Source organism: Dreissena polymorpha, chromosome 13, assembly GCF_020536995.1.
Source record: "Dreissena polymorpha isolate Duluth1 chromosome 13, UMN_Dpol_1.0, whole genome shotgun sequence".
In the NCBI taxonomy this organism is placed as follows: domain Eukaryota; kingdom Metazoa; phylum Mollusca; class Bivalvia; order Myida; family Dreissenidae; genus Dreissena; species Dreissena polymorpha.
Genome location: NC_068367.1, coordinates 47,504,058 through 47,524,934, shown reverse-complemented (window position 1 = coordinate 47,524,934; position 20,877 = coordinate 47,504,058). Strand labels below are relative to the sequence as shown.

Sequence of the window (20,877 nt, the reverse complement as noted above, 5' to 3'; positions counted from 1 at the left end):
CCAGTGTTGAAACAAACGCTTTTTATATTTCCTGCTCTGCAAATAGCAGAATAACCTGTGTCAGGACAACAATAGTTAAACACTCAACGGTGTATCCAATACCAATCTTTATCATCAATAAAATATGACTTAGTGCCGGATGCTACATAATGCCTCATGTCATGCGAAAATGGGTGTCATGCAATATGCGACCAGCGTAGGTCAAGACATAGAGAATACTAGGTCGGTGCCGAATAAAGCAAAGTTTATTTTGCGAGGCTTAGAAAATCTGAACCACGAGCCTTGGCGAGTGGTTCAGATTTTCGTGCCGAGCAAGATAAACTTTGCTTTATTCGGCACCGACCTAGTATTCGATTTATCCCATCAATTTTCTTAGTCGTAAATTATTTCTTTAAACATAGAATAGGAAAATCGAACTAGACGGAAAATCCCAAAGATATTTTAAGCAAACATTGTTTCATTATTTTAATCGTGTCGAGCCTAATACATTACAAAAAGATCAGTAACCAACCTGTTTTTCGTTTATCATACCTCTACGTCCCCGATTTTTAAGAAATAATGAAAAAAAGACACTAAACAACTGCATCTTTAGCGTGAAACAACATGCATTGTGTCGTATGACGTATTAATGATGACGTCACGAGTACGCGCACTTAATATTTGTAAATAATGTTTATTTGCTTTTTGAGTTGCAGTATGTGTAAAAACTATATTACATCTTGGTATCAAATTGTTTGTTTTGTTAAATCTGATTCGATTTTACTAAAAATGATTACTTTATAGTTAATTCCGAGTAATATGAACATTCTTCGCCGCGCGTGACAGCTATATTTCAGCACTGCTGAAATAAAGGTAAATTTATTCCACCGTGGTTTATTTCGACAATGCACGTCTGATGATGGGATAAATAGAGAATACTAGGTTAGCGTTGAATACAGAGAAGTTTATGTTGCGAGGCTTAGAACGCCGGAAGCGCGAGCCTTGGCGAGCGCTTTCGGTGTTCGAGCCGAGCAACATAAACTTCTCTGTATTCAACGCTAATCCTAGTATTCTATTTATCCCATTTGATTTTTTCAACGTGACATTTAACATAAATAGATCTAATAACCTTAACAATAATTTTAATTCAGTCATTAAAGCGCTTAAAATCTAACAAATGTAACCATGCGTAGTGATATACATGTATTTGTTCTGGAACGCAAAATAGTCTTTAAAAAATTCACACACAAACTGTAAAACAAGTAAAAATATCGTCATATGCCTACATTTAATTTTACTCAGTATGCGAATTTTAACACATTACGACCGCGAAAAGAGGATTTTACTTTACTATTAGTCTATTATTCATTTTATTTTCGAAAGAAAATGATCAAAATCCAATATGGCGGCGATTGCTCCTGTCCAGTGTCCTGACAAAATGCTGTCGATGTCAACATACATGTACACCATCGACGACCTAGTTCTGGCTACCATAACTTTAAATGTCGCTTTTTATGATTTTTGACTGGCGCGACTTTGTACAGGTCTGTCAATACTAAATAAACCGTACGCTGAAGTTTCTTTAGCTGTCGAAGACCTTGACAATTTTGACGAGTAAACAGACAATTGCAGCGACTGACACTTTATTTGACAAAATATACAGACAACAGGGCAATACGTTTTCCGACTTCGGACGACGAATTTAAGGACGCGCAGAACGTGTTTTTTATATAATGTTATGGGTATGCCGTGTGTGATCCGATGCATCAATGGCGCCCATGTTAAAATCATTTCCCCGAGAACAGGGAACGACAAAAGTACAAACAACAATCAAAACACGTAAGAACTAGTATCTTACCTTTAATTATCCTTTAAAATCCATTTAATAATCCATTTAACTCAATAATTGACGATTTTGCATCTAGGGTCTTTAATAATTATTTTAGCATAGTTAAATAAAGACCCTTATGCCATTCTATCACTTTATTCAAATGAGTTTATGAACGCGATAAACTATCTTCTTCGTCACACGCTACGTCATGAACTCTACATTACTGCTGTTTAAATGAACCGGAGCAGTTTATCTAATAATAGCCGTTGGTAAACTCGGTTGCATTTGCAGATTTCTGCATACAAACATAATTATGTTTAAACTTGCACAGTGTTTTATTTATCTATGATAAATGCCCTTATTGTACGAGAAAATAATTTAATATATAAATACACAAAAAATGGAAAACATTCCAGTACACAACAGATAAATGAGTAGAAAATACCCGTGTACAAAATGGGACGTTCCCAATTCCAGTGTGCTATTTTTACCATCTTATACTTTACACAGCTCTATGCCTAACGTGAATTAAATAGGAAAGCAAACATAGCAGATTATTCATGAACTGTGCGATATGTGTATGGCTTGTTGTACATTCTTAATATTTTAGTTAAATGTCAAAAGTATATGCTTTGGTTATAAACAATGCACATTTCACGAAATAAGGAAAATGTTATCAATTAACAATTCAGATTTGTCGACATACAGTACATGTAGAAAACATGTGAAATAAGTCGCGTTTATAATAAATCGTCAAAAAAATGGGGAAAATGACGCAATAAGTATGTCATTTTATGACGCCATCAATCAGCTGATTCATTATACGGATGGCGAAAAATTATGTCATATTACTAGATTTAAAGGTTGAAGGTCGTATAATTTTGAAGCTTAAGTTTTATCGACTTCGATAGAAAAAAAAAAAAAAATACAAAAATCGTGTAATTTCATATTTTATTTCAACATTTCTTTTGGTGAATATGTCATATATATGTTTTTCTGCAAAATATGCACATTTTCTTCTAATGGGTGACCTTAAAATTCGATCAATGAACCATACAATATCGACCTAATTTTAGCGCATATCGCATGACGTCATTTAAAAAGTAGTACGTGCACGCGACAGGTATATTCCACAGTGTTGAATACAAGCAAGTATATTCCACAACGTGTTATACCGTCAATGTCGCGGTGAAAATGGGATAAAAGACTGTGCATAGTGAGGTCACACAAAATTGCGTGGCTTAAAAGCGGAAATGTTTGGTCATAATAAAACTGCGCGAATGCAATTGTGCAGTCTGATCAAGAGCCACTTTTTTGGCTACTGAGTCTACGAAATATTGCGTTATTTAACCCATTTATGCCTAGCGTCTAAAAAAAGGCATTGGCAAACAGCGCAGACCCTGATGAGACGCCACATCATGCGGCGTCTCATCAGGGTCTGCGCTGTTTGCTTAAAGGATTTTCTGTAAGAAATATTCGAAGTATAGAAATAAATATACTAGACATCCCTAATTTTGGAAATAAATTGATCCAATTTAGAAGGATGGGAGAGTTTATTAGGCCTAAATGGGTTAATAAGAGGACAAGGTAGCTCCAGACCAGACTGCGACTATGTGCAGACGGAATCGGGTGTACGCTAGCTGCATATGGCATTGGTCTTGCTTAAATATGTTGGTAATTCCGGTAATATCAAACGACTGTGAATCACATCACTGCTACAATTAGTTGGCAATTCCGGTAATATCAAACGACTGTGAATGAAATCACGAGGGTGATAGCTCAAGTGGTGTGAACACGTCGAACGACAGAACAATGAACTCACATATAAATAGAATAGAACAGAAAGATTATACATATAACTTGAACAATTCCAGTTCATCGTTGTATATACAACACTGAAAATATATAAGCAATAAGCAAATGCATAGAAAGTGTCCAAAATAGTAAATAATTATAAGATGTTAAAATGCTCTTAGGTCATAATATTACTCATAGAATAGAATAGAAAGTTGAGACCGTGCTTCCAATTCAGTCCAGTTAATTAACAATACTATAAGTGCAGAGAGACAATACTTATTGACAGTTTTTCGTTAGAAACATTCGCCGTAAAGCACGTTCGATCTAAAGATTACAATATTACACGTGACTTCTTCGGAATTTGCACAGGAAAAGTAAGGGAAATGTATGTACTTTTCAAAACAGAGAACTGATGAATCCTATTTTTTAATAGGTTCATAAACGTATCTCAAAATCAAACTGTCTCACGATTATTTATAAAATATCTTACAAACAAGATAAATGCATCCCTATAAAGCCTTACCTAGATATGGTGTGTTTTCGAATTCGGAAACAGTCCTACAACATTATACCTAGTATGATTATTAGCTTTAACTTAATTATCTTCAATTTGCTGTGCATTTTATAGAAATAAACTTTTAAAGCGCGTAATAAATTAAACTTTGGCTAAGCTTTTTGCCGTACTGGAACGTTTGGTGGTCGTATAAAGCAGTCGAGTTGTACATTCAAAATTAATTTAAAATTGAACACTTAATTTCATGGTGTTTACTATTGAACTTGTGTGAAATGTCACAATACAGAAGGACTAGACGCCGCTATATTAATATGTTAACTTAATTACTTTCAAAGAGATATACTCATTCAAAATGCCGTGTAATAGCAAGTGATAGTCAAAGCAAGTAATGATTTACTTGTCTTTAGACTTTAAACAGAAGATAAAACTAGACAAACAACACTTCAACGTAAAATTGACAAATGCGGAGTATACCAAATGTATCGGTAATAAACTGAGTTAGTTTATTGTATTATATTTATTTACAGTTAATTATATTAAATACTTTGTGTTTCCTTTTTAAGCGAATGCAATTACCGGTTCATATCAATGGATGCAGAGTTGATTCAAAAGGTCACATTAAGGTGGCGTCATCAATCATGCCGACTGAAACAGTGCTTTGCCTTCCCCAATAAGCCATGTGGAAAAGTGTTGTTTTATATGTTGTAATGGGCCATGGAATATCGAAGGTTTACAATCATGAATTGGTTTATACTTATTTATTACGACATAAAAACATATTAACAAGTTACATAACATTGACATAGGATTGGGCTGAAAGGCGAACCTAATTGGAGCCCTCTCCCGATAAATAATATATTTACGCATGACATTGTCATGACGTCGTAGTGAGTTGACAATACAAAATACAAAGTGCAACTTATATACAAGGCCAAAAACAAAATACAAAATGCAACATATATACAAGTACACTAACATTGATAAAAACAAACGAAAGCATTTTTTCAGGGGAAAAGAAATGGAAACTGTGGGGGGAAGAAAGGGAAACATAAACAGAACAATAGTATTGATTTCGAGGAGGTAGTAAAAGGTCATGTAGAAATTTATGGAGGAGAAGAATGGCAGAAAGAAGAAAAGAAAATGGATGGCGGCTAGAATCTCTTTGTTGATTTAATGAAACGCTGAGCATGGTTAAATATGATACAATTTTTATCGACAAAAAGCGAAGGATCGCCAAACAGAAACACATATAGTGATGGAGAGCATATCTGCGATACACTATGTATACACTGAAACCGTTCTACACTGAACGTAGCGCAATGAAAGAAAAAGTGGTTGTAGTCTTCAATTTCGACACAAGAAATGCAGTTAGTAGAGTCAATAATGTTTTTGTTAAAACGATGGGCAGCAATATAACTAGAAATGGTGCGAAGACGTGTATTTTAAATTTGAAGATTTCGCGGTCCATGATACAAATGTATTGGACTTCCGGAAAGTTCAGTGTAAGTATTTAACATATTTTGAAATGCGGCAATAGATGGGGCATTCTGAATATGACTTGGCAAGGAATTGAAACTGGCGATGGTAGAGGGTAGAAATGTGTTCTTATAAAATGATGTTCGGAAGTTGACGTTTTGAATGTCGCTACTATTCCTTAAATAGTACGGGACAGACCGACCTACTGTAAGCGGGACAAGGTTAGCAAGGTAATCACGAACATGCGAATATTTCATTTTGTAAAACATAATGAGTTTGTGTTTATTTCGCCTAGATTCTAAAGATTCCCAACCGATTTCTGATTGAATTTTTTCAATAGATACTAGTTTTGTTGTGCCAGTAGCAATTCTTACTGCTTCGTGTTTAATTTTTTCGAGCTCATATTTTTGGCCTGTGTGCATTTGTCGAATAGGATGTCACCGTATTCGAGAATAGGGCGAATAAACGGGATGTAAATAGTTTCAAGGGATTGTCTATCTAGTTTAAATTTGAGTTTTCTCATTACGTTTATTCGTTTCCAACACTTTTCTTTTATATATTAATATGGGTTGCTCAGTTTAAATGATCTGTCAGAATTACACCAAAGTGTTTGTGAGAAGAAACTTTTTTAAAGTGGAGTTTTATTCATAAGTAGTGTAGGGTGCGCATGGTCGTGCGTGCTTTTAGATACAAGCAAATATTCTGTTTCGTGCGGATTGAAATTTACTAACCATTTAGACGCCCAGACGGATATTTTTGGATTTAATCGTTCAGAGTGTTAGCGGCATGAGTTGGATTTTCAACAATGATTGAAAGTGAGGTATCGTCAGCAAACTATCTAATGTTTGCACATATGTCATTAACAATGTCATTGATGAAGATAAAAAGGGACCTAGTATAGAGCCCTGGCGGACACCGGCAGGTACGACATTCCACTGAGAACAGGAACCTGGTAGAACAACGCGTTGTCAACAGTAGGAAAGATACGATTTAAACCAAATAAGCATAATTTGAGATATTCCAATTTCGTTTACTTTAAAAACTAGGCCGTCATGCCACACTCTATCAAAAGCTTTTGATATGTCGCAAAATACTACTCTGACCTCTTTCCCCGAATCAACAGCTTAGGCAAACATATTATTAAGATACGTGTATTGGTTTGTTGTGGAATCGACAGGTAATAAACCCGATTGATACGGCGTTAGGATATTGTAGTCATGCAAGTAATTGAACGTATACTTGAAAAACAATCTTTCACAATCTTTTCCAATTGTATTTAGTAATGCTATTGGACGGTAGTTATTTGCAAGAATCGGGTCGCCGTATTTAAAAATTGTACAAACATTGACGTCTTTCCAAATTGACGGGAAGGATGTCGTGCGAAGTGAAGAGCGTACTCAGAGGACCAGACAATTCTAAGGAAAATTCACGGAGCAATCAATTATTTTTCCCATCAGGACCAGAAGCTTTCCCTAGAGGCAATTCCTTTAGATCTAGTTCTACTTCATATTAAGTTTACTTAGGCTTGATTGAGTTTTGGTTGTGACTCTAAAATTATTCAGTAAATGTATACCTAACAGAGATGTCCTCATTCGTAATAATGACGCTCGATTGGTCATTGTCGGCTCGGGTACTACTTATATGTTACCCGGGTACTCTTAAGTATACTTGCATGTACCCAGGATACGGTAAATATACTTAAACGTATCCGCTCGACATTAGACTTCACCCGAGTTTTATTCCTGCCCAAAATCCGCAGTCGTAAAACGCGCAACCGATTACCGTAAAACGATATTGTTTAAACAAACTTCTCATTTTCAAAAAACTGCATCAACATGCTTTTTTGAGTATGAGTTTTGATTATATAGAGGTCATTTAACAGAAAATTTGACATAAATGTGAACATAATTAATTTAAAAAAATAGTCGACAACGACCGATTTAGCGTTCAAATTTCCGGGTACGTTTTAGTATAATTACCATACTCGGGTACATGTCAGTATAATTAAGAGTACCCGGGGTACATGATATCTTGTTTTTTTGATAGCGAGCGATCCTTCAGCGATATGAAGCGTATTAAGACATACATTCGCTCTACCATGGGCGAAGATCGCCTTACAGCGCATGCACTGAATCGCCATATGTTGCCAAAACTGTATATATATATGTTTAAAATATTTTCAACGAAACGAATATCGCGTATGCGCCCACCACTAGCCTTTTTCAGTGGGGGGATGTGACCCTTGATCCCCTAAAATGTGCCAGCACATCCTTGGAGGGCTCGCTACGCCCCTGAAATTCATAAGAGTTCTTAGATAAATATTTATTCATGCAATTAAGTATGCGAAGACATTTGGTTGCAACAACTTACCAACAATTAGGAGTGAACAATAAACGAACGCTATTTATAAAAAAATATACGATACGAATAATATAAAAAAACATAAACAAAGGATCGTTTTTAATTAAAAACCAATGCAATAAATGTCCTCGTTTTATTTATTGCCAACTTGTTTCCATATTTTTTTATTTAAGTACGAGTACAGTGTATATTGTATTACAATTAAGTTTATTTCTAGTTGGACCAATTAATCTGCTGTTAATTGCTCGACCTTTAGAACTTCCTTTTATCGATTATCCCTGTTCGCAGTAGATTTTATTGATTTAAATTCAACTTTACTTCCTCGTTGCTTCGAGTTTGATATTGTATAACGGACATTAGCCATGTTTGTTAAACAGCGTGTATATATATATATATATTGGACTATATTGCAGATTATAAGATGTGTACATGGAGACAGTAAGTAATGTTGCTTGGTGCAGTCAGTTCCATTATTATACAAGTAACAGTTTAATTATACAAAAATGTTATAATATTATGAAGCATTGTACATAGAGAGAAAGATTTGTAGACTAAGGTGACGCTCGATTGGTCATTGTCGGCTCGGGTACTACTTACATGTACCCCGGTTACTCTTGAGTATAAAAATTGTACCCCGGGTACGGAAAATATACTGAAACGTACCCGGGAATTCATACTCTAAATTTACCCCCGGGTACGTTTCAGTATATTTTCCGTACCCGGGGTACAATTATTCTTATTAATAATGATCATATTTATGTCTATATTCTGTAAAATGACCCATATGTTATCGAAACTCCTACTCAAACAGAATGTCGAGGCAGGTTTTGTTCAAATAGATTTTTGTATTCTGTAGCGCGTTTAACGACATCGGATTTTGGGCGGGAATTCTATACGGGTACAGACTTATTTGGCCGGGTACGTGTAAGAAAATGTTCATACCCGGGGTACATTTAAGTATACTTAAGAGTACCCTGGGTATATTTAAGTAGTACTAAAGCCGACAATGACCATTCGAGCTTAAGTGACTAGGATGTTCTACCTATTTGTTATTATAATGATGTTGTTCCACATTACACATACTTAGTTCTAAGATACGTAAGGTCTTATAATACTCTTGCATAAGCTTAAAATATATTTAAATTGCAAATGGTATTCACGTTATTTCTATACGAAGACTATCCGATACGGATTTCAGATATCTTTGATATTATGCTACATGCAGGTTTAACTCTAAATACCATTTTCGAGTTCATCTGCATGGTGCTATCTTGTAATATTCTATATTATATATTGTGTTTGACGAATATTAACAGCAAACACGATTAAATAGGTTCACATATCAACGTTTAACTGGTGGTAGGAATATTTTAAATTGTAGCATGTCAGTCTACCAACAACCTAGATATAGCGTTCGTGGTCGATGGCTCCAGCGGCGTAACGGCGGACGGATTTGAGGAAACCATACAATTCATGTCCAGATTTGTCGACCTCTTCGAGATAGGACCATTGAAGACGCAGATTGGTATCATGGTGTTTTCAGATCAGGTCGATATCCCGATTGACTTGAACACATTCTCGAGTGCGAATAATTTAAAAGACGCTATATTCAAGATTACGTAAGTTTAATTTTTTTTTGGAAAGCTAATACTGTCTTCTACAGTTTTCAATCAATACAACCATTTCGGAAATATATGCATTCCATTCGACGGGAAACTTGTTTACATTAAACCGGAAATCAGTATGGGCATTCATTGTGAAACTATTTGAAAATAATGTACCTTTATAAAGCCTTATTTAAAATCTTAGTACGTATGTATGTGAAACCTCATCGCATTGGAAGAACATTTTCCTCTGCGGAATCAAGTATTAATATATTAAACCAACTTTGTTTAAATAATAAAACTAACACATGTATTTGTGTTGTTTTTTTATAACTATGAATGAAAGCAGCATGAATTCCAATCAATCCATCAAATTTAATATGGTTACGTGTACGCGCAAATGCTCCATACACTAACGATTCCGTTCAAAAGATCTAAATTTAAATTTAAATTAATATAGAAATTTCCTGTTTAAATGAATATTTGTTTATATTGTCGAAATAGACTTATAAATTACTCAAAATTATTATATTAATTGAAATGGAACACTATTCGAACTCTGTCCGTATTATATCAATATTTATATATTTCATTTATAAATCAATAGTGTTAATACATTAGAGACGATTGTGTTACTCAATATTTGTACACAAAGTCGTATCGACTGTATATCCCCTTATGAAAGACGTGACTTATTTCATTTTAAATTTGATGTGTTGAACTAATTTTTGTGATTATAACTTTTTTGCGTTTATTATTGTTATGTTTATATGAATTCACCTTCTGTTCTTTTCTGTTTTAGAAACACACCGTATGGGTAAAACGTCCACCTTATAAAATTCTTCTCGAAATGTATGTTACATATATAAGAAAAGTAAATGTCTGCAAATATTAAACTACATTAGCTTTTGATAACCCTTTTAGAAATCCATATGGCTCGACGTCTACAACAGAGGCCCTCGCTGCATTAGGCGATGTTATATGCTAGCGTCATCTCGCGGGAAACGGAGCAATGCAATTCCAATTGCAATCTTAATAACAGACGGTTAGAACAATCTTCTAAATATGACGTACATTTGTACATTGTTAAAGCCTGAAGGGGCCTTGAATAGATCTGTAAAAGTGGTAATTTAAATAAAACAGTTTCATATTACAAACCAAAACAATAATTTATACATTATATACCAAAAACTACATTAAAAAAAATACTGAGAACATATTTATAGAAATATATAGTATAAAAATGCAATTGTGAAGCTTTTCACACACACACACACACACGCACGCAAGCACGCACGCACGCACGCACGCACGCACGCACGCACGCACACACACACACACACACACACACACACACACACAATTGGAAAATACGTATACATGTACTTCAAACTAGACGTAAAATTACGCTATATAATTCTACATTATAAATGGTGCAGCGTTAGCGGTGGTCGAATCCCGGCGAATGCAAACTGTTTTACAGATATGTAATTGTTTCCGTTGATATAATAGATCTCTAAGTATTTAGATAATTTTCAAATATATGGTTTATGAATCGAAATTCATTATATGGAATTTCTAAAATAAATCGAAAATCCGGGATCGAGTCATTTTAGAGCACTGATCAAAATGATGACGACGTGTGACGTCTCTAACGATTTCTATACAACAAAAGATCGAAATAATGATGCTTACGAAATACAATAAATACTTTCTTAAGATTCTATAATAACCAACGAACCAACCAAAACACCAACCAAACCATTACCGACCAAACAACCAACATTCCAGCCAACAAAAAAATTAACCTATCAATCAAACCTACCATCAAACATTATGCGAACATATTCTTTTTAATATGAATTCAAGGAATGCAAAATGTATATGGATGTGTACTGTTTGTTTGCCAGATATATAATACCCATAAATGATTACGATTTATCAATACTATATATTGCAAACAGTACACGTGTTTGTAATATGTTATACGCTAACATTCATAATACACTGGTGTAGCCTTTGTAAAATTCACATCAATCAAAGAATTTCATATGTCTTTACAGGGGTATCTAATACTTCGCCAGTTAACGCTGCAACACGTTTAAAAGGTTAGAATTGATTAAAGTCTCTATAACACTCAAAATCAACAAACATTTCGTAAAATATTTCGTAAAATAAAGTTAACACAGTTAAAATTAAAGTTTAATAAATAAAGTTTTTATTTATTTGTGACACAATTAATTCCATTATAATTTCCCGCGAATATATCTATTCATACAACACACGAACACCATGTAAGTGTTCATGTGTCGTATGAATAGATATCGTTACGGGTAATTAATTCCATTTTAAATATGCAAAACAATAATAAAAACGAGCGTTTTGTATCTACAAACATCTATTTTACCAGACCACATCTGGCGTTATAATTTCAGCAATTGCCATAAGGACCACTGATTTTTAATTGGTTAAGTTTATTTTACGAAAATTGTACGAAATGTTCGTTGATTTTGAGCAGTAATGCTACTTTAATGTAGATTGTTTTCTTTAGACATATTTTGATTGTTATTCAATCACATTATTATCTTCTCTTTAATCAGTAAATATATCAACACTGTGGCTAAATCAATTAGAAGGATGCCTCATATATTCTCTTACAATTAAAATTAGGTATGATCTATCACCATGTTTACAAGCCATTAAAACTAATACACCACTTAAATTAAAAAAGGAAAACTGTTATTGTCATCAGATTACACAAATCATAAAAAGCAAAGAAAACTAAAATGGTTTAAAGAAAAATATAACATATTGCGTTAACATCAAGAAACACATGTGTTTGAAATAACTAAGAACATATGATAATCTGAATGGAGTAGAATAAGTTTTTACAATGGGAAAAATCAATAAAAAATATTTAAAGCGGGTATATACGATTTTTTATATGTGTTTACTTGTAATATATTGATAAAACTAATACAATAACCATATATATAATAGGCAAGAAAAATTATACATTAAAGCCGAATTTCATAAAATTCATCAAAGACAAATTAGCGCCCCGAGCCGATTGTGACGTGCATATTTTCCTACAATAACCGAAGCATTCGTCTTTGTATTAGGATCGGAGTTATTGTTCGTGTGTCGTATGAATAGATATCGTTGCAGGAATTCAAATAAACCGTTAAACTAAGTTTAGATTCACATCGTACATGTATGGTATACATGCTGGCGAATTCGGCTGTACAGCCGTTTTCAATTTCAGTATTTAATATCTGGCTTATTTCGCATTTTTCGACACATTTTTTTCTCAACTTTTATTTTAATTTATATTGAAATATATATATAATAAGTTTTTACACATTTTATATAAATTTATAAATATTTGACAAAATCGTATATACCCGCTTTAAACTAAGTTTAGATTCACATCGTACATGTATGGTATACATGCTGGCGAATTCGGCTGTACAGCCGTTTTCAATTTCAGAATTTAATATCTGGCTTATTTTGCATTTTTCGACACATGTTCTTCTCAACTTTTATTTTAATTTATATTGAAATATATATATATAATAAGTTTTTACACATTTTATATGAATTCATAAATATTTGACAAAATCGTATATACCCGCTTTAAAAAAGATGGTATATTTTACTCGTATATTTTATCTTATGCGGAATCCAGAATAACTGGATTTGTTAAATGCAGATGTATTTGTGAAAACGTTAGGACAAGGCTGTTAATTGTTACCCAAATTTGTTTTATATTCATAATTTCAAATATTAATGAGAAAAATGACGATTGTAAAGAAATACAAATGCAAGCACGCGAAATAAAAACAAAAAACAAATAATGGACGATACAACCTATATATCAGATGGAACGCTGAGGTCTTAGGACGGATAAACTTAAAAAATAATGATAATCTCAATGTAGTCATCAACAACTAGCCAAATAACAAGCTTTTAGGAAGGTTAAAAATGTGTATACAAATACAAGAAAGTACGCAGCCTTTCCTTACTTACATCATCTGTACACACTTTTGACGGAAGAACACCCTTACATAAACAGAAATTGGATTTTTGGATTTTTTTTAAACATTGTTTAACATCATGCTACATAAAAAAAATTGGCATGCGGTGACATGGGAGCGGGGCTTTTGTTCGTCTCATTATGTCAAGTTCTTTTTTTTCAATAGGACTGCAAAATTCAGAAAGATTTTGATTGCTCTCAATATTTGTTGCAGTCAAACAAATAAAATTCAATACATCAAAACAACACTAAATTTTCAGGAAAATTGATTATTATATAGATAAACATTACATATATCAAAAGCCACATTCAGAAAGTATTCACAATAAGATTTAATACAAAATTGTATCATGTAAACAACCATAGGAACGCAAAATGCATTTAGAAATCTATCAAATAAAATCTTAGACAAAGTGCAAAAATACATCATTTACTTTGCAATCTTTTTAGCCAAAGTATGGTATAACAATCATTATTCAGAAAACGGAGTGGTGATATACGTTGCCATGGTGAACATGCACGATCCGACAGGCGATATGCAACAGGTGGTTTCCAAGCCGGAGTATTTAATGTATGTGCAGAACTATAACAGCCTGGAAAACTTGGTTGGACCTCTGTCAGTGTCAACGTGTGATGGTATGTGTCTTGTTCTGTGAAAGCTAGGCATAATGCATGTGCGTAAAGTGTCGTCCCTTATTAGCCTGTGCAGTTCGCACAGGCTAATCAGGAACGACACTTTCCGCTTACATGGTATTTTTCGTGTAAAGGAAGTCCCTTTTTACCAAAAATCTAGTTTAAGCGGAAAATGTCGTCCCTGATTAGCATGTGCGCACATGCAGTATGCCCGGCTTTAACAGAACAAGACACGTATGTTTTTCTTCGATAGCTGCCCTTGAGCACGTCAATATTTATTTCATCACTTTGCATGTCAACTATTTTTAAGGTTAAAGAACCCTGATAAAACAAACAAATCATTTTTTCGCCATGAAAACGAAATGTTTTAACTCAACAAAAGTGGGAATTAATGATCGAATACGCGCTCTTTCTAAAAAGAATGTACATTTGCTTTTTTACTATTAATGTTGAGTTTTCTTACTGATAAATCACAGGCAATTTATTCATTAACTTTGATAAAACTTTTTTGATTAACGCACATACACAATGACCCTTGATGACTTAACTATATGTTTAGTAACATCATTATAGACAATAACGGTTATTTACGATGCTTACTCACTGTTCTGTGTAAACAAACCAACATCATTATTATCAAATGCTGTTTGCTGTTTAATAAATCGCAACATATGATGTATTATTAGTCTGAGTTATCCTTAAACAGTGGTTTCGTCATTAAACACAAAAATAGTATGGGATTTTAACGCAACAATATTTTTTCATTCGAACTGACATTAATGAAAACCTAAATTGTATTTGTTGAATTTTGCCATTTTTATGATGCATATATTTAAATGTTATGTTGCATTATGTACCTTGTTATATATAATATCATAAAAAGTGGCCCAGGGATGTCTACCGACAACGTGCCGGAATGGGGGTACGTGTCACCAAGGCCAGACGACCTACAGATGCGAGTGTCCTTCCATTTTCACCGGCTGGTACTGTGACATATGTAGGTGCTCAAATTGCAAATACAATACTGTATCGGTTTTGAGTGAATTAAATTACGAAATATAACTTTTATGTTAATGTTTATATGAAATATGTTCTTACGTGTATGAGCAGGACACGAGCCCAATGAATGTCTTTATATATATGTTTGGTCATGCTTAAAATACTAACAAATGAAATGCTGCTTTAGCTGATACATGTTAAAATGGGGGCACATATTGCGAGTGTCACGGCTTATAGGTATGAGTGTCCAGCCATAAACATTGGGTGACATTTTGAGTGGGAGACAAAGACACATGCGTTTTTGTTTTACATTATTTTCGATTGTTTACTATACATTTCTCTTACACGTTTAAATGTTCCACAATTTGCTTCATAAATCTATACATACGAACAACTTGAGGCTCGTGTGGCTGCTTAGTTAATGTCGGTCTCTTTTTACAGCAATATGCACCGGTATTAATAGTCCGTGTGGGAATAGGGGCTCGTGCAGTATCGATGGTGACAGATGGAAATGCTCATGCTATCCCGGATACACTGGGGAAACCTGTGCTACGAGTACGAAACTAAAATGCATTTATGACATGCTTTTCTAAACATATATTTATATATTTAATCACAATAATTGAATTACTTGTGATATTACTGATGGACTTTAGTTAAACTGCAAATACAAGAGTCACTTCTTTATTTATTTTCATCGAGAACAATTAATCGATGCGTATCAGTCTTCAAGTAAAATCAGATATGTACGTCATGACACAGGACATTGCTTTATATCTTACTGCAGACGTCGACGAATGTGCGAGTTCTCCGTGCATAAATGGCACGTGCTTTGACTGGTTGAACAGCTATACGTGTCGCTGCAACCCGGCTATACTGGTATTCATTGTGAAACAGGTAATCACATTGAGTGCTTGTCCCAGGTAATCACATTGAGTGCTTGTCCCAGGTAATCACATTGAGTGCTTGTCCCAGGTAATCACATTGAGTGCTTGTCCCAGGTAATCACATTGAGTGCTTGTCCCAGGTAATCACATTGAGTGCTTGTCCTTCAATGGGGTGTGTACGCACAACACCCGTTTAATATTCTTGCGTACGAAATAAAACTAATAAGACAGTTGGTTTCTATATTGATTGAGACCAAAGAAGTTATTAAGGCACTCTACTCAATATATACTGGAACATTAACTAAGGATTATTTAAATATTGTGTACGATAATAATATGTGCAAAGTATTTACTGTACGATGAAAAATTATGTTCAATGGTAATCGTTTTATTTTATAGATATTGACGAGTGTAATTCCAATCCGTGCGTTTACGGCACGTGTCACGACCATGTGAATGCCTTCTCCTGCAAATGCGATGCAGGGTATATCGGTATTCGGTGTGAAATAGGTTAGCTTATGCATGTAAATTGCAGCATTTTATATTCGATTATTGATGTCGTACTTTTAACTCGGGTATGGAAGAGAGGCGTCAAACAAATGATTTCCTGTCAATATATTTAGTTAGCACTAACCCTTTCAGCGCAGGAACCGAATTTTAAAGCGGGTATTTACGATTTTGTCAAATATTTATGAATTTATATAAAATGTGTAAAAACTTATTATATATATATTTCAATATAAATTAAAATAAAAGTTGAGAAAAACATGTGTCGAAAAATGCGAAATAAGCCAGATATTAAATTCTGAAATTGAAAACGGCTGTACAGCCGAATTCGCCAGCATGTATACCATACATGTACGATGTGAATCTAAACTTAGTTTAACGGTTTATTTGAATTCCTGCAACGATATCTATTCATACGACACACGAACACTTACTCCGATCCTAATACAAAGACGAATGCTTCGGTTATTGTAAGAAAATATGCACGTCACAATCGGCTCGGGGCGCTAATTTGTCTTTGCTGCATTTTATGAAATTCGGCTTTAATGTATAATTTTTCTTGCCTATATATGGTTATTGTATTAGTTTTATCAATATATTACAATTAAACACATATAAAACAAATCGTATATACCCGCTTTAAAGGTCTTTGCAAACAGTTTGGATCCAGATTAGAACGTGGCGTCTCATCAGGATCCAAACTGTTTGCTATTCTGATAGTATTCTTTGAAAAAAAAAATCGAAGAAAATGCTAATTTTAGAATTCAACACACGACATTTTAGCAGACGACAAATTTCCCAGCATGCAAAGGATTAACCAATCGTGATAACAATGCGTGCATAAAAATCGAACTTAGGACGTGGGGCGTGTAACGTTATGGTCAAAGTCACATTTAAAAAAAGAAAACGCATTTCGCTAAATAAAATTAGTTTTGATGATAAAGTCGCTCTGAAATTGTAAGTATATAAAATCTTAATCAAAACCTAGTTTTGGAATGATTAAGGGACCAGTCGGATTACGGTCAAGGTGACTGTTGCTAAAAATGAAAAGAAAATAGCAACAGGATATTTCCGGTTAATACCTTTAGTTTTCATCCGTAAATATTCATGAAACTTAGGATATATAGCAAGCATATATGATGGCATAGCTTGGGGCTGCAAGGCTAGAGCAGTGGTTGGAGAACACGCTTCTCACACGCTTCTGCTCTAGGCGATCCGGGCTCAATTCCCGTTCCCGAAAGCATGTTAGTTTTCGTTAGTTCGTTTAGTTAGTTTAGTTTTCGTCTCAACTTCCGTTAGTATGAAAAGTTAATTACCTTAAGCTGCTTTAACAATTTTGGTTGCACAGATAGTGCAGCCTCAGAGGCAAAATGACCTCAAATGACCTAAACAATTTTGCTTAAGAAAACGAGGTTTTATAACCAAAATTCCTTCAATATTTAGATATCCGGGGGAATCGGACTCATTCAGGAACCACATTTGTATGGGTCTTTTGAACATTTTACTTAACATAAGATGTTTATCTTCAACGAAACGTATGCCTTCTTCTAGATCAAAAATGCATCTACAACCGGTTATGAGCGTCCTATAGTGGATATATTAAAAAAAAACACGCGATCAGTTCTGACTTGACCCGGCAGTTTTTCATAATTTGGTTAACAAATATGAGCAACCGACAAAAGTAGATATAAATTGTATCTAGTTGGACTTTTGTAAATTCCTAAAAGCCATGCAAGTGTTATATTGAAACATTTAAAATCATATCCAATTTATAAAACCGCTACTTTCCTTGGCAGTTATAGACTTAAAGAAGCAAAGAAAACTATAGAATCTAGTGGTATCATTGCTTGGATATCATATTCATGTATGATGAATGCCAAAGGAATGAAAAACATTCATGGAACTATATTTCGTAACACAGCTTTTCTCCTCTGTTAACCAATTATCAGGGTCTTAGTAAGTTCTGTTGTAATAATGTGCTTTTTTTCTTTTGTTGTTTTCTAAATGTTCTTCCTCGCATTTATTTCCATAGTAACAGGAGTTTTATATGTGCCCGTGTTTCAGAGATCAACGAGTGCGAGAGTTCTCCGTGCCAGAACGGCGGGACCTGCATAGACAAAGTTAACATGTTTGAATGCGTGTGTTCCGATGGATACTATAACACGCAGTGTGAAACAAGTAATCGACAACCTTTCTTATCTTGTTTACTATATTGACTGCAAAGTGCAAATCATGCATAGGGTGCATGCATTTAAATTTATAAACTTTAATATACTTCTAACGCTCAACTGTACGTTTTAACCTGTTATATATCATAGGCTCCAGTTCTAACTTTACAGTGCACCATTACCGTATACAGGGTTGGGCCTAAACTAAACACTTTCCCAGGTGCAAACTGATTATTAATAACGTCGACAAATAACAAGCTTCATATGTTATAAACGTGTTCAACCTTGGCCTCAACAATCATGTTTAAGGCAATCCTTCATACTAACTCGCCGTCTATAGATCCGTTTGAAGATTACGAATGCGCTCTTGTTGTCAAAGAGTGTTTACATAGCGTCTCGGGTAAGGCTGAAAGACATTGGACAAAACAATCGGTTCTCGATTGTTGTCGGAAATATCCGAGTTTATTTTGCGCCAACCAGAAGTCAGGATTCCAAGATGGCGGAAATGGAATAAAGAAATGCGATGTTCGGCGAACTTAACAAATAAAAATCGAATGAACGAATAACATTGTATAATTGTATTGTTTAACAATTGTATTGTCCTGATCAACATTGTTCTATGTTGTCAATTGTATCCTTGTTCAATGCCTACACATAGATCAGGTACTTCGGGTGTATTCAGTAATTTTCGGAGAAAAGACGATTGGAAAATTGATATCTAATTCGGTAATTTTGTTTATTTTTGGAAGTCATAATCATTGGTTATCCTTTTTCATTATTTTCGATAAACAATTAACGATAAGCTTTGTTCAACTTAATGGGGACTATACTATATTCATGAAACGTGTTTCAGTAAAATAAAAAAAACTAAGTCACATGTGTTAAAAGTCTTGATTACCTGGTCAAGTAATGATATTCAAAACTATAATGAAAATACTCTTCAAACTATCTAACGTTTTTGAGGCATAATCAATAAGACTAAAACAAATTTGCGCTAATAAACGACCATGAATAATTCGAATCACAACAGTGTTTTAAGAGTAGTTTCGCTGAGAAAACAACAAAATCAAATGCCCGTAGCTTATCATACCTTACTTTTTCACTCAGAAGCCCCAATCAAAAATGTATTTATTATTACCGTTTTAATAATTTTCTTACTTTGCTCAGTTTTAAGCCCACAATTTTATATGCATGATGTGGATTGTCTTTGTGTAAATTAGGATCTACTTATAACATTGTTAGTTCATCTTCAATTGCAATTCAACAGATAGAGTGGCTACAATTTAGTACATAACCATTGTAATTTCCACATATTAAAAAAAACTCACTGAATTCGTAACAAAATTAAATGACGTAATGTAAGTTATCAACAACCAAATACATGATGTATATTTATATTTTGGAATCAGAAATGTCCACATGCATGAATAAGTCATATACACGAAGTAGTCGTTCATATTATTTAACCAGTTTTATGAACTAGTCTACCCCATGGTATGGTATAAATTTCAGATATCTGTCAGCCCATCATGACGGACGTGATATTCCTCCTTGACTCCTCTGTCAGCCAGTCACCTGACCAGTTTACCAGACAGCTGGATTTCGTTATCCAGTTCATAGATCACGTGGTAGTGGGAGCGGAGAACTTTCAGTTCGCAGTCGTCACGTTTTCCTTCGAGGCAAAAGTCGAGATTGAATTGGCTGAGTTTAATGACAACATCAGCTTCAAGGAGGCCGTGAGAAACATTCCATTCCGGTACTCCCTGAAACTGCATATATGCGTTTGATTGTTGTCTCGGATTTCATTTCGAAAACATTTTTACACTATGCTTACTATGTTTGATATGTTAACGGCAGTATTACTTTTCATCGGTTTCAAGCAATCTGCAAATGTTTGAAATAATATTGTTTTTTTGTATATCAAACTAGATTTTTTTGAGTGTTACAATAAATATAAAGCATAAATGTATTAAATAAAGTATGCACAACTAATGCATTCTCGGTATTTATCATATTGAACAAAATTAACAAATCTGCATTTAAAGCCTGTTTATTGACCTTCATCATATATGTCCAAATGTACAT

General features: G+C 34.1%; 2 protein-coding genes across 2 annotated transcripts; both read left to right on the top strand.

The window, feature by feature from the left end:
* The first annotated feature begins 10,371 nt into the window (after positions 1 to 10,371).
* LOC127856594 (delta and Notch-like epidermal growth factor-related receptor) lies at positions 10,372 to 20,537 on the top strand. Its single transcript, XM_052392890.1, has 9 exons — positions 10,372 to 10,607; positions 11,626 to 11,670; positions 14,079 to 14,234; positions 15,115 to 15,228; positions 15,672 to 15,785; positions 16,018 to 16,127; positions 16,517 to 16,627; positions 18,689 to 18,802; positions 20,305 to 20,537. Exons 1-7 carry the CDS (start codon positions 10,544 to 10,546, stop codon positions 16,571 to 16,573), a joined length of 660 nt encoding a protein of 219 aa, XP_052248850.1. The 5' UTR covers positions 10,372 to 10,543; the 3' UTR covers positions 16,574 to 16,627; positions 18,689 to 18,802; positions 20,305 to 20,537.
* On the top strand, positions 16,595 to 20,579 carry LOC127854642 (von Willebrand factor A domain-containing protein 2-like). Its single transcript, XM_052389705.1, has 3 exons — positions 16,595 to 16,601; positions 18,689 to 18,802; positions 20,305 to 20,579. Exons 1-3 carry the CDS (start codon positions 16,595 to 16,597, stop codon positions 20,577 to 20,579), a joined length of 396 nt encoding a protein of 131 aa, XP_052245665.1.
* Positions 20,580 to 20,877: the final 298 nt, after the last annotated feature.